The sequence below is a fragment of the Sceloporus undulatus genome, chromosome 1 (genome assembly GCF_019175285.1).
Source record: "Sceloporus undulatus isolate JIND9_A2432 ecotype Alabama chromosome 1, SceUnd_v1.1, whole genome shotgun sequence".
Lineage (NCBI taxonomy): Eukaryota > Metazoa > Chordata > Lepidosauria > Squamata > Phrynosomatidae > Sceloporus > Sceloporus undulatus.
This window is the reverse complement of record NC_056522.1, coordinates 32,722,773-32,735,630: the sequence shown is the minus strand read 5'-3', so window position 1 is coordinate 32,735,630 and position 12,858 is coordinate 32,722,773. Positions and strand designations below refer to the sequence as shown.

General features: G+C 41.2%; 1 protein-coding gene across 1 annotated transcript in view; it reads left to right on the top strand.

Moving 5' to 3' along the window:
* The window catches only part of PKDCC (protein kinase domain containing, cytoplasmic), a 70,266-nt gene extending 60,024 nt beyond the window's left edge, over window positions 1-10,242 (top strand). The window contains 2 exon segments of the mRNA XM_042476955.1: window positions 3,791-3,964; window positions 7,218-10,242. Coding sequence (XP_042332889.1) covers window positions 3,791-3,964; window positions 7,218-7,303 — 260 coding nt within the window. The 3' untranslated portion in view covers window positions 7,304-10,242.
* Window positions 10,243-12,858: the final 2,616 nt, after the last annotated feature.

The window sequence follows — 12,858 nt, the reverse complement described above, 5'->3', positions numbered from 1 at the left end:
GCACTGTGTGAACGTGGGAATGCAGGAGTGATTTGCATGTGTATTTTTCTGTTGCTGATGGCAGTCCTCAGGCTGGGAGGCTAATGCAAAAGAGGATTAATGTCTGTTAATTGCTGATCATTATCCTCTCACAGCCGCAGGAGTTTACCGCATACCATGCAGCTGCGGGAAAGTCTACATAGGGACCACCAAATGCAGTGTGCAAACAAGAATCAAGGAACACGAGAGACATTGCAGACTGGGCCAGCCAGAAAAATCAGCAGTAGCGGAACATGCCACAAACCATCCTGGGCATAAAATACTGTTTGAAAACACTGAAATTCTGGACCATGCCAACCACTACCATGTCAGGATGCACAGGGAAGCCATTGAAATCCATAAACATCTGGATAATTTCAACCGGAAAGCAGAAACCCTTAAAGTGAACAAAATTTGGCTACCAGTCCTGAAGAACAGCAGAATGAGGACTCAGCAAATGCAAATGAGAAACCACTCAGAGTCAGGGGCTTTCCCAGCAGATAACGGGTTTTCTTGGTGAGTTTCTTCAGAGAGGGGGGTTGCCATTGCCATCCTGTCTGATGTATCTTTCACAGTGATCATTGATGGTCAGGTATCATCGTCTGGTTCCACAGGGCTCTGTTTTGGGTCCTCGAATGTTTTCTCTCTGCACACTATCTTTAAGTAAGCTCATGAGTTCCTTTGGCTTTTCTTATCATCTGTATGCTGATGACACCCAGCTGTATCTTTCCATCCCTGATCTTTCCTTGGGTCTTGAACAGCACATATCTTCTTGTCTCAACGCTGTTTCTCAACTAATGTGGCACTGGCGCTTAAAGCTCAATATGTCCAAGAATGAGCTTCTTGTTTTCCCTCTAAAGCCTACTGTTCAATACTCCTTTTTAGTTCTTGTTGATGACATCTCTATTCGTCCTGTGCAGGAAGCCCATAGTCTTGGTTTCATTTTTGAAAGCATCCCCAATAGAAGGCCATCCAGTCCCTTTTTAAAGACCTCCAAAGAAGGAGACTCCACCACACTCCAAGGGAGTGTGTTTCACTGTTGAACAGCTCATACATAGCTTTTTTGTCTTGTAAAAACAGCCCCCCTGGGGGGGGGGGAGAAACTATACCTACTTTCTCTATAATAACTTCTGTTTTCTGGTTGTATGTTACGGCAGCTCCCAGACTGTTGAATTCCCTCCCACAGGAAGCTAAGTTGGTCCTGCCTCTGTTGTCTTTTTTCCAGAAGTTGTAGTTCTTTCAGTTTACCCAAATCTTTTAGTATTAACTATCAGTTACAGAAGAGATTTTAGCTGGGGTGTATTGTATTGTATTTATTATTGCTAGCATCATTCTATTTTAGCATCCTTTTAAAAACTGCTTTAAATTAATGGCTGGTTTTCTGTTCAGTAGTTAACAAGTTCGTATTCTGGACTTAGGATCTCATACCTGCTGAGGATAAATGTTTGCAGTAGTTAATGGCCAAGCCAAAACCTACCTTTTCAGCTTGACAGCACCCCAACCAAAGGGATTTCTGAGACACTGCAGCTTGGGGCAATGGAAAATTATGTCTGCAGTGCTCTCCCAGTTGTGGGATGCATTGAGAGAAGCAATGTGAAGAGAGGAGCTGGGCAAGCCTGTTTGGTGCCAGCCAGTCACAGCTCAGAGAATGCTGTGAAGGGGGGGCTACTGAGGTTTGTCTCTGACAGAAGGCAATGATAGCCAGGACCTTATGATTTGGAGCATCAACAGCAATGCAATGCAGCGAGACCTTGTGTTACATGAATTGGAACACAGCATTCCGTTTACAGGCTTTCAGCCAGGTTTGGTTTGGGCACCTGCTCCTTGAGGGAGGAAGCATGAGATGTTATTGCACTGGTGTAACCCTGGACTCATGTTGCAATCATTCTCATTCCAAACTAGATTCAGTACTGTTACTGGTTCCAGTTATTTTCCCTTAAGTGCCTCTTATCATATTTCTAGTATATAACATAGTAGGACCAAACTATGTGGGCAATACCTGCTGAAATATCAGAAGATATGTGTGTGATTTTAATAAGATTTCTAGTAGACTATGTTGCTTTTATGTTTTTCATAACTTACTGCTGCTCACTTAAGAATAGCACAAGAAGGACAATTCTTTAAATCAAGGAAAGGGTCTTCCTTAATTTTGAGAAGTCACACTATAATCCTATACAGTGCGCCTGCGTCATGCGTGAGTGCATTATATTTGTGTATCTGATACTTGGAATGGGGCTCAAGCTACGCGGTGTTTTAAGCGGGGGGGGGGGGTCTGAAATGGATTCCCCACATAAAACAAGGGCACACTGTACTTGTGTACTCACCAGTTAGCCCCACTTATTTCATTGAGGTTTGCTCTTGGCTAAGTAGGTAGAAGATTGTACCCTGATACAAAATCTATTTGTTTTGGTACAAATTTGATTTATTTCAGTTCAGAATATGATGCTGTAGTTTACTCAGAGCAGAGTAGTTGACTTTCTTGATATGTCTTTGCATTTTACTTCCTTATTCTCAGAGTGAAAGTTGCTGTGTGAAGCGAATGTGTGTTTACTAAATATTTCACATACTTTCCAAGGCGATGGTGTATGGAATGCATACTAAATGGTGTGAAGAACAATTCTCATATAAACCAATCTGTTGTCTGTTAGATTGTGTGCAAGAACCTCATGATGTTTTCTAGGAAGTAGTACCACTTTTCCTACTGGGGCTACTCTCTCAGACAAATTTGTATGTAACTGCAGCCAAAAGTAAGCTGTGACTGTTGAGTTGGAAGCATGCTCAATGAAGCCCTTTGCAAAATATCAATACTGAAATTTCATGGCTGCAGGCAAAAAAACCCCTCCCTCTTGAATTGAAATGACTCCAACAAAATACAGGCTGTGAAACTGAAAATCCAGCTCCATTTTCTTAATAGGTACAATTAGAAGCACGTGGTGGTGTTTTTGTTTAAAAAAAAAAACTGGTGATTTGTGAGTCCAGCGGCTTAGTAGAAATATTTATAAATGATTAGTTTAATTTGTCTGATGCATTCATTAGAGGAGACCGCAGGCAGCTGGGAAATGACATAGAGCTGTGAGCAGTGAACGAGAGACAAAGGAGCTCATAAAAGAAAAGGAGACTGAATGGCAGCCAATGGGGGCAGTTAATCCATAGACAGTGCAGGGATGCTGGTCAAGAACCAAACTTTGTATCTTTCTTTTTCCTCCCATGCCTTTTTCTCTGGGTCCCATCAAGCAACTTGTCCTTTTGTATTAATCTGAGTCATTTTTTAAAATTAAAAAAAAAAGTTTGCTTAATTAAAAGCTTGTCTTTTCTTTACCAAGCGGGAGAAAACCAGCCATGCTCTTCTGACTCAGAAGGAGGGCTGGGAGAGCCTGTTCAGGTCTTTCCCTGACAATTCAGCCCACTGTTTAGAGTGACGACAGTTGAGCCCTCTGTTCATTCAAGTGGATGCAGTTCACTTGGTAGAACATTCCTTCCAGAAAGACCCCAACAAAATGAAAGGTTTACGTTGCAGAGGAAGGAGGAGAGGGATAAAATTTAGGGGCACAGAGAGTTTCTTGGCAAACCTTTTTCCTCACAAAGTCCTTCCTTACCAAAGTGAGCATAACAAAATATTCTTTTTGGCAAATATTTCATGCAAGATTTTTTTTTAAAAAAAAAACATACACGAAGGCAACATGGGAAGGGAGATGCAGGAGAATGTTGTTGAAGCCGTTAGCTGGAAAAACTGTGCATTTGAAATGACAACTTCCCTTTGTTTTTCTTATAGCTTACCGAAAGATACTTGAAGCTGCTATCCCCAATGAGAATTACAGGTGCTGGCCATCCTATCATCATAAGGGATGTCTCCTTTCCGTGTTTGACATTAATGAAGCCATCGATGTTTGCGAGAGTCATTCGCAGTGCAAAGCTTTTGTTCTCACCAACCAAACAACATGGACAGGTAACAGAGAAGATGAAATTATGGTTTTTCTAGCCACCTTGAATCCCATTTTGGGAAAAAGGCAGGATTTAAATCTCTCAAATATATAAATAAACCAATATGCTAACAAAATATTTGAACCACAGCATGCCAAAATTACTTTTTGGTACCCAACTCTCTGAATCCTGCAGCCAGCATGATCAATGGGAGATTTGGGGTATTTCAGTCTAGAAAAATAATATTTACAAGCTCTTTCTTGTTTTGACATTTTCAGCTGTTTTTGAACATGCAAAACACAGTCCACTTGCAGCTGATGTTAGAAAAGCTATAACTCTATGTGGAAAGAGCCTTTCCCTTATCATTTTTCCTTGGGAAATTTGGGTAGGGAGTCACTTTCCAGATAAAAAATGATGAATTCAACTAACAAGTTATTTTGCTGGCTTGTCTTGATGAAAGCTGACGTCTTCTCCACTGCTAACTTCCTACCAAATTTGAGTACTTTATGCTATTTATTAAATATGGAAATCACCTTATAGTAGGTATTGGCTACATGTGATCTTCCATGGCCACTCCAGCCCCCCCCAGATTCAACCTCAATCAGACCCATACCACTTTCTTTGGGCACAAAAATTCCTAGCCTGGTCTAGGGTCTCAGGGTGATGTGCATGAGAAAAACAAAACAACTGAGATAAATAAAACTTACACCTGAAGTCTTAATAAAATGCAGTAGCAAAAATAGAATTTAAAATGCATTTGGAGATTAAAACAGTTAATACTAAAGTTGTAAACCAACTATAGAGGCAAGAAAGTACAAAGCACACTAGAGTGAAAAATATAAAATACCAGATATCAGTACATATTTATGTGTCTGATACCATGTATCATATTTGTCTCTTGTTCTCTATCTGTGTGCACACATATACTGTCTATATAGATATTAATTGATTTCCTATTTATATATGTATACTCATAGATACCTACTAATGTGTATGTTTAGGATATACACACACAGATACAAATCAATAAATAGCTCTATATTTTTCTCTGTGTGTACATATCTATCTATCTATCTATCTATCTATCTATCTATGCACACACATACACATACACAAACACACATCACTCTGAAGTTAAAATGTCTTTAGAGAATAAAAAGGATTTTCATTGGTATTGCCTGATCAACCAGGAAGGCTCTAGTGAAGCAGCTCCATAGTTCCTGCCAAATTTCAGATAAGTGATTGCACTTGGTTCAGGGCTTTTTATGATGGCCTCAGACTGCAAAAATCTGTCATGGCAGTGTCCACAGCAGACCATGAAGTTGTTGGTGGTGGCTGTTGAGAGTGATAGGCATTGGGGAGACCGCTGTCTTTTGTGCTGAAGGTTTCAGCAGAAGGTAGAGGAAGGACAAGCAGCTGCAAAGTAATCCTGCCAAATGCATTCCAGTGCCTTTATCAGTCATGATGAGTTCCGTGGAGATTAGTGTGTATGTGTGTTGGAAGACTACTTCCAGCTGGATGAAATGTGAGCAAGAGCTTCCTTTGACAAGTACAGCATTTAGCCTCATATGCAAGCACCAGAAGATGCTTAGAACTGCAATCTTACTATAAGGGCAGCCTCAAATAACCTCAGGGAAAGTTGTGTTATACATATCACAGAGGTCATATGTGTTGCAGCCTAATTTATTATTAACTCTGATCATGTCCAAGAAAGCAATTTACAAGAAATTAAACCAATATAAACCAATAATTTCAATGATTAAGTCAGGCCACAGTGCATTTTCAACCAAAAATGAGCCCAAAATCTGACCTTGAAATTTTGCATCGCTATGATTTTCGGCCAGTTTGGGGTTGATTTTCTACATCTAGAGCAAATTGGGGATTGAGGATTGTTGTGTTTGGGTCATTTCATGGATGATTTCTTTGCTCAACATTTGTTTTAATGGTGGGGAAGATCAGGGGGGCTTTAGGGAGCTGGAGTGGGATGGGGTAGCAAAATAGACTTGAGTCTCCTTGAAGTATACATACTGCATTGTCTTGACCAGTGGCTCTAGTGAAGTGCAGTTGAGGAAAGCTTGCCACAAACCTATCACAGTTCAACTTGCATAGTATCTTAATTATTCTCATGTGAAGTTTAAAGCTAAAATTTGAGAATGTGACCTTTCATTCTTATTTGTGAGTGAATCTTCAACTTTGGGAAGAGGTGGATGGATTCCAGCTTGTCACAGCAGAGATGAAATTTTGTTGGAAAGCTTGACTTGTTGGTTCATACTGCATCTTGCACACACACAACATGGGTACCACTAAAAAAAGAGAGATCTTGCTTTTAATTTCTCCACCTCACATCTGTTTAAGCACACTTACCAGTGTAGTTTCTGCTCGTCATTAATGGAGGCTTCTGTCAGGACAAGGAAATGCAGAGTGTGGAATCCAAGCATAGGAAAAGTAACCCAACAGCGCATATGGGGGCTGGGGTGCACTCAGTATGAGGACTCTTTGCTTGGGATTCATTGGAGCCATTCTGCTAATGAGACTGCTTCCATCAGCAGAGTCACAGAAGGATGAATTTCCCCTTCCCACTACAGTTGGGAGAATGTCTGGTCATCCTAGTTGACATTTGATAATGGATTTAGGCCATTATTACCATCAGCAATAACCTCATCTCTTTGTTACTGGTGTTATGCTGTTGTAGGTTTAGACTGGGTTACTGTGGGCTTTAGTGAGTTTTAAATATTTGATTAATATCAGCATTGGTTTTAGTGTTGGAAACTGTAAATAGATAACAGGCTCCATGCATTGTGGAGTGTCACACTTCACATGTAGTATTATGAAACTCAAAATGGCAATGATATGTATGGTTGCTTTATTATATGATTGCATTATTTATTTCCTTCCCCATCCAAAAGGGATTGGAATCAGTAAAAATATTTTACTTACAACATCCCGATGTAGTGCTCTGGATCCTCTCCCTTCCAACCTAAATATGTTTATGCTTGTGAATGTACACATGTATGCATGTGCATTCAAATTACTGGTCAACTTATTGCGACCTTACGCATTTCATAGATTTTATGCCATTTCCAGTAAATGACCAGTTTTAGACTACAGCTTGTCTTTATGGGAAGATGATTTCAAGACACAAAAGTGATGTGTCACTTGATGCTCTTGATTTGATGCATAGTTTATAAAAGAAGGGAACATGCCAAGATTACTTCAGAACTTATATTCAAGAGAAGGTTTTTCACCTTTCCTCTACTTATTTTTTTTCTCCTGCCAAGGTCGTCAGCTTGTCTACTTCAAGATGGGATCCACTTCCATTGTTTCTGACCGTGACAAGACAACATATGTGAAAGTGACGGACTGAAAGCCAATGTTCAAATTTATTCAGAAGTAACTCCTAAGTTCTGATAGGTTTTCTCCCTAGTAAGTGTGCATAGGACTGGAAACAACGAATAGAAAATATGACATAGATTTGCATGTAAATGTAAACTGCAGTTGCATGCAAAAAAGCTAAGGATGGAGAGGGAATTGCACTAACACTTATTCTAATCTACAGAGTGTGGAACCAAACTTTAAAGAATATACATGCATGACCAGGACAAATGTGCAATAAGATAACATTTTTAAAATGTGACTTTTTTGTAAGAAGCAGAATGAAATCCAAAATGTGATACACTTTGAGGCTTGCCAAAAGTTGTTTGAAAATAACAGGCACCCCAAGTGTGCTTTTCCCACTAGGGTTACACAAGCTATGTAAAATTTTGCATAGTGGTTGCTTGGAAATTCTCCCTTTTCCTAAGGAGTTTAGGATCTTTTGTTCAGATATTTATGTAAGCAAGTACAATCACTGCAGTATTGTTAATCTTTGTGTGTTCCAAAGCTAAAAATCAAAACTTCTGGAAGACAATCATTGCTTCTATTCCTTGTACCAAATACACAGGACCTAACATTATGGTGGCCCTTGGGGTCAAGATAGCATGTTCTTAAAAAAGAATTTCATTTGGATTGTTAAAGTAAGATTCTGAAGTAAAAATAAGAAAGGGGGCGAGAACAAGGAGTGGAGGGAAGTACATAAGATAGGAACATGGTCTAGATGTATACATTAAACTCAAGATAGTATTTCCTGGGTTTGTCACCAATTAAAAAAAACTTATTCAGCTCTATTAGTCTCAATTGATTAATCAGCATACATTTTTCAATGGGAAATATAGAGGGAACTATAGCCATCATAATTACCATCCCCATTACCATTATTGCCATCTTATTCAAGTTAGAAAAGGCATTTCTCTCTCACTTTTTATTACACTAGAGGGAATTAGACATAATTGTTATACAGGGCTGGAAGGGATCTCTTTAGATCAACGGAGTGAATCCTGCATCCTATGGGACCCATGTTGCTTCCCAAGGTTGTTTTTATGGTCCTAGCCCTCTTTTGGACTCTCTGGCACCCTCCAGATAGAAACAAAAACCATTAAAAAAAGAGGAGAAGGAAGAAGAGGAGGAGGAAGGAAATTTTCCAGGATTTGTGATTCTCCTTTTAAACAAGCTGCATCTATTTTTAAAGCCATTTGTCAAAAGTGATGCTGGATTTCTGCCTACCTCCGGATAGATTTCCTTCCCATTGGATAGGTTCATATGGGCCTAACAGGTTCCAAGAGCAGGAAATTGATCCCTGGATTCTTAGGTCCTATCATTGCCTTGCAGTTTTTAGGAGAATATCTAATAAATTATTTTAAACAGGTTTTGTCCAGTTAATCAAGGACACCCTTTTAATAGGCTTACAATGTTTTTAATCAGCCAGACTGATTAATTGACTAAATGTTGCAACCTTAGTATGTGTAAACTGTTTATTTAGCAAGATGTCTGTAATTGTGAGTAAGAGAGAGCTGTACACTGCAGAGTCCCAAAGCATCATTCTGAACCTGCAGTCAGTCCAACAGGTGCGCCACATTTCTCTCTGTATGCCTACAAAATGGTGTCCTAATATTATCTGCAGCAATTTAGTTTTCTCATATGAGTGAATGGAAACCATATATTTGGAAAAAAGAAAATGTTTGTAAAAATGCTGTTCATATGTGAGCTTGCCCTATTCATTCTTGGGGAACAAGCTAAAGATGTTGTGTTGTTCACACTTCTTGTTTTGACTGTTGTAGTCTGTTCAGTTTATCCCATATAATGTGATGGGAACCCATAACAGTTGAACTTTTATCTATCCACACAGCTTTTCTTGGTTCCATTTCTTGGTCATGATAGAATGGAATACAAGAGTGAAAGAAAGAAAATGCAGGACATTTTTTTAAAAAAGATGTTCATAAATTTAAGGATCATTGTGAAATGAGACATGTTTCATTTGTTTAGCCTTTCATTGTGTAATGTTGAATAGTATCATCTAAGTCACTAAGATTTATTCATCAAGGTTTTGGAAATGGGGGGGGTTGTTTTTTGTGGGGTGTTCTGCATGGAGTTGTGTATCTGAATGAACTGAAAGTTTTAGATACTCTGGTTCATAGAATGGTTTATCTGTGCTAGGGACTCTGTTGTGAGAGATATTCAGCATTACAACTGGATCTGACTGATGAATTTCCCCCAGGCTGATCTGCATTGTAGAAATAATCTAATTCGACACTCCTTTAATTGCTGTGGCTCAGTGCTATGGAGTTCTGTGGATTTTGTTTTTGTGAGACCGTTAGCCTTCTCTGGCAGAGAGTCACAACAAACTACAATTCCCAGAATGCCATAGCATTGAGCAGTTAAAAACAGTGTCAAACTGGATTACTTCTGCAGTGTGGATGCATTCCTAGAGGAAGCAATGTGGACAATTCATGCTAAAATGACTTCTGCATGTTATTATGTTTGTAATGCTTGGGGGAAAGCATGCTCTTCATGTGACTGCCACATGTCAGGCTAAGACTGGCTATTTTCTTTAACAATGTAGCCCTGATCCATTGGCAGAGCAGCTAACAAATAACAATAATGAATAGTATAATTGTTCAGGAATATCTTATGACAAAAGATGCCTTTTTGTGAGTGATTCTATGGAGTTCTGGTGGTACTAATTACTAGCTTTAAGAACAAATGACTTTAACAACATCAAGTGAACCCAAGTCTTAATAATGCAATAGAAATAGCAAAATCTTGTCAGAGGCAAAGTGTGCCTAGATAATATGCTTTCAGTGAAAGCAATAAAGGAAATGTTAAAAGTGACAAATGTCATGCTGTTTTCTAGTTTGTACATTCAAGAATCTTTTGTACTTTTGTTCTTAAATTGTTTATTTTTGCAAATAAAATGAAATGAAATGAAATGGAAAACCTTTTGCCACAGTGATTCTTTTTTTCAGCTACATTTTAGTTTTAAATACAAAGTTCATTTCCTGAGTGTACTTGTGGTGGGAAACCATATTTTCCTTAGTGGGATTTTTTTTAGAGTCAGTGACTGACTGGCAAGAACTGAAATGATACTATTTTATAAAACACATAATCATATTGATGTGATTTGCCTTATTCTTGTATAGGCTGCTTGATCAAGAACATTGAGAGGGCTTTACTGCAGCAGTGAGCAGAAGCTAAACTGGAATCTACTGGTAAATGTCAAAATGATTAGCAGCATTTTTTAAAAATTCCCAGTGGTTTAACAAAAGCAAAGTTTGGAAAATTTATATCTTTGGACCTCAGAATTCCCTGTGACTGGCTGTGAGATTGTCAGACTAGTAGTCCAATAAAGTAATTTTTCATGCTTTGAACATAAGCACTAACCAAAAGACCCATTTCCCAGTTGGCTTAAAAAGCTTTGGTGGGAACTAGATTTATGTGAAAGGACTGAGGTTAATTGTGGGGGGCAGATTTGAGCCGAGTGCTTGTTCAAATATGCTCCCTAATTTGCATAAAAGCTGCTTTGTGTCACCAACTCACATGGTTTTGGATCTTGAAGTTCTGGAAGAAGCAGTCTGCCCATGCCAGTGTACAGAACTTAAAGTCTAAACACATTTAACTGAAGGGAAATTAAAAGCGTATGCACAAACTTAATCACCTTAATCATAATGGGGGCAAGGGTGGGGGCAGAAACCCAAAGATAGTTTAAACAGAATTAGTTGTACAGAACCTACTGAAAAACTTGTGGTCTTTCTGAACTGATTTGATAGATGATCCAAGGTAGTGAAAGGCTGAATCACTTTTAGTCTACAGTGGGCTCCTGGTATCTGCTGGGGTTTGGTTTCAATGTGGATGCCAAAATCCGTGGATGCTCAAGTCCTGTTAAATACAATGGCATAGTAAAAGGGTGTCCCTTTTTATATAAAATGGCAAAATCAGGCTTTGCTTTTGGGAATTTATATTTTTAAAAAATATTTTCAAGCTGTGGATGGTTGAATCAATGGCTAAAACAGGCGTCAGCAACCCCTGGCCCGCGGGCCTGATGCAGCCCGCGGAGGCGGCAGGACTGGCCCCAGCCTGGTCCTGCCGCCGCCGCCTCCGCCCCAGGCCGTGCGGCCCTCCTCTTCCACCGCGTGGGGGAGGAAGAGGAGGGCCGCGCAGCCTGGGGCAGAGGAGGCAAAGGGGGAAGCCCCACGCTGCCCTCCCCGCCTCCCAGCGCGGCCCTATGCCGCCCTCCCTGCCTCCCCGCGCGGTGGCGGAGGAGGAGGGCTGTGAGGCCTGGGGAGGAGGAGGCAAAGGGGGAAGCACCGCGCTGCCCTCCCTGCCTCCCAGCGCCGCCCATCTCCTCCTCTGCCCCGCCCCCAGGCCGCGCGGCGCATGGAGGAGGGACAGGCCCATAGCTAGGGGAGGGCAAGAGGAGCACTGCCCCAGGGCCCCCAGCCAAGGGGGCCCCAAGGTAGGGTGCCTAAAAATTTTTTTTACAGACTTACTTTCTGCTATTTTAGTAGAGGACATCGGGGCCCAAAGGGGTTCATTCTGGGCAGCAGCAGGGCCGGCGGAACGCATGCATGCTATTGCAGCCGCCAGGAGGAAGGGGGGGAGCTGTTGCTGGCTGCTGCACGTGGCTGGCCTGGGAGAGAAATATGGCTGAGGCGCTGGCGGAGGCCCACAGCGCTGCCCCCCTTCTGTCCTCGCTGCAGCCCAAGGAGGATGTGCCCTTGAAGGAGGAGGAAACGAAGAGGAGGGAGATGAAGCCAAGCTCCAGCAACTTCTGGCATTGTTGTTGTTGTTGTTGTGTGCCTTCAAGTCGTTTTGGACTAAGGTGGGTCCTGATGTTTCCTTGGTCCTCCTCTCGTCCTCCTTCTCTTCCTTTCTTCTTCTTTTCCTCCTCCTTCCTCCTCCTGCTGCTCTCCCTCTGTCCCCTCCTCCTGGTGTGAGTGTGTGTGTGTACTGAAGCATGGGGGGCTTTCTGGGGCTTGCATTGGGTGGGTGCTGTTGGGCCCTGGCTAGAAGAGGAGGCCCATAGCCCTCCCATCTGTTCCCCTCAAATGTCTCCATCATCCCCCGGGGATGAAAGGGTCCCTGCTCTCCTCCCTCCCCCACTTTGCTCCAAGGTGGCTCCATCCAACAAGACCCCTGGGGAGGTTCTTCCCGAGGGTCGGGCACTTCCTGTGTTGTGGGCTTCAAGTCGTCTCATCATCAGGTGGTTTTAGTGGCAAGCTTTGTTCAGAAGGGGGTTGCCATTGCCTTCCTTTGAGGCTGAGAGTGTGTGAGTTGGGTGTGTGTGAGTGTATGTGTGCTTTCAAGAGGTTTTCTTGGGAGCCTTGTTCAGAGAGGGTTTACTTTTGCCTTCTTTTGAGGCTGAGAGTGTGTGACTTGGGTGTGTGTGTGTGTGTGCCTTCAAGGGGTTTTCTTGGGAGCCTTGTTCAAAGAGGGTTTACCTTTGTCTCAGAGGTGATCCAAAATGTCCATGTCTTTGAATTCTATTATTATTATTATTATTATTATTATTATTATTATTATTATTATTATTATCTGAAAGAAAGAAGG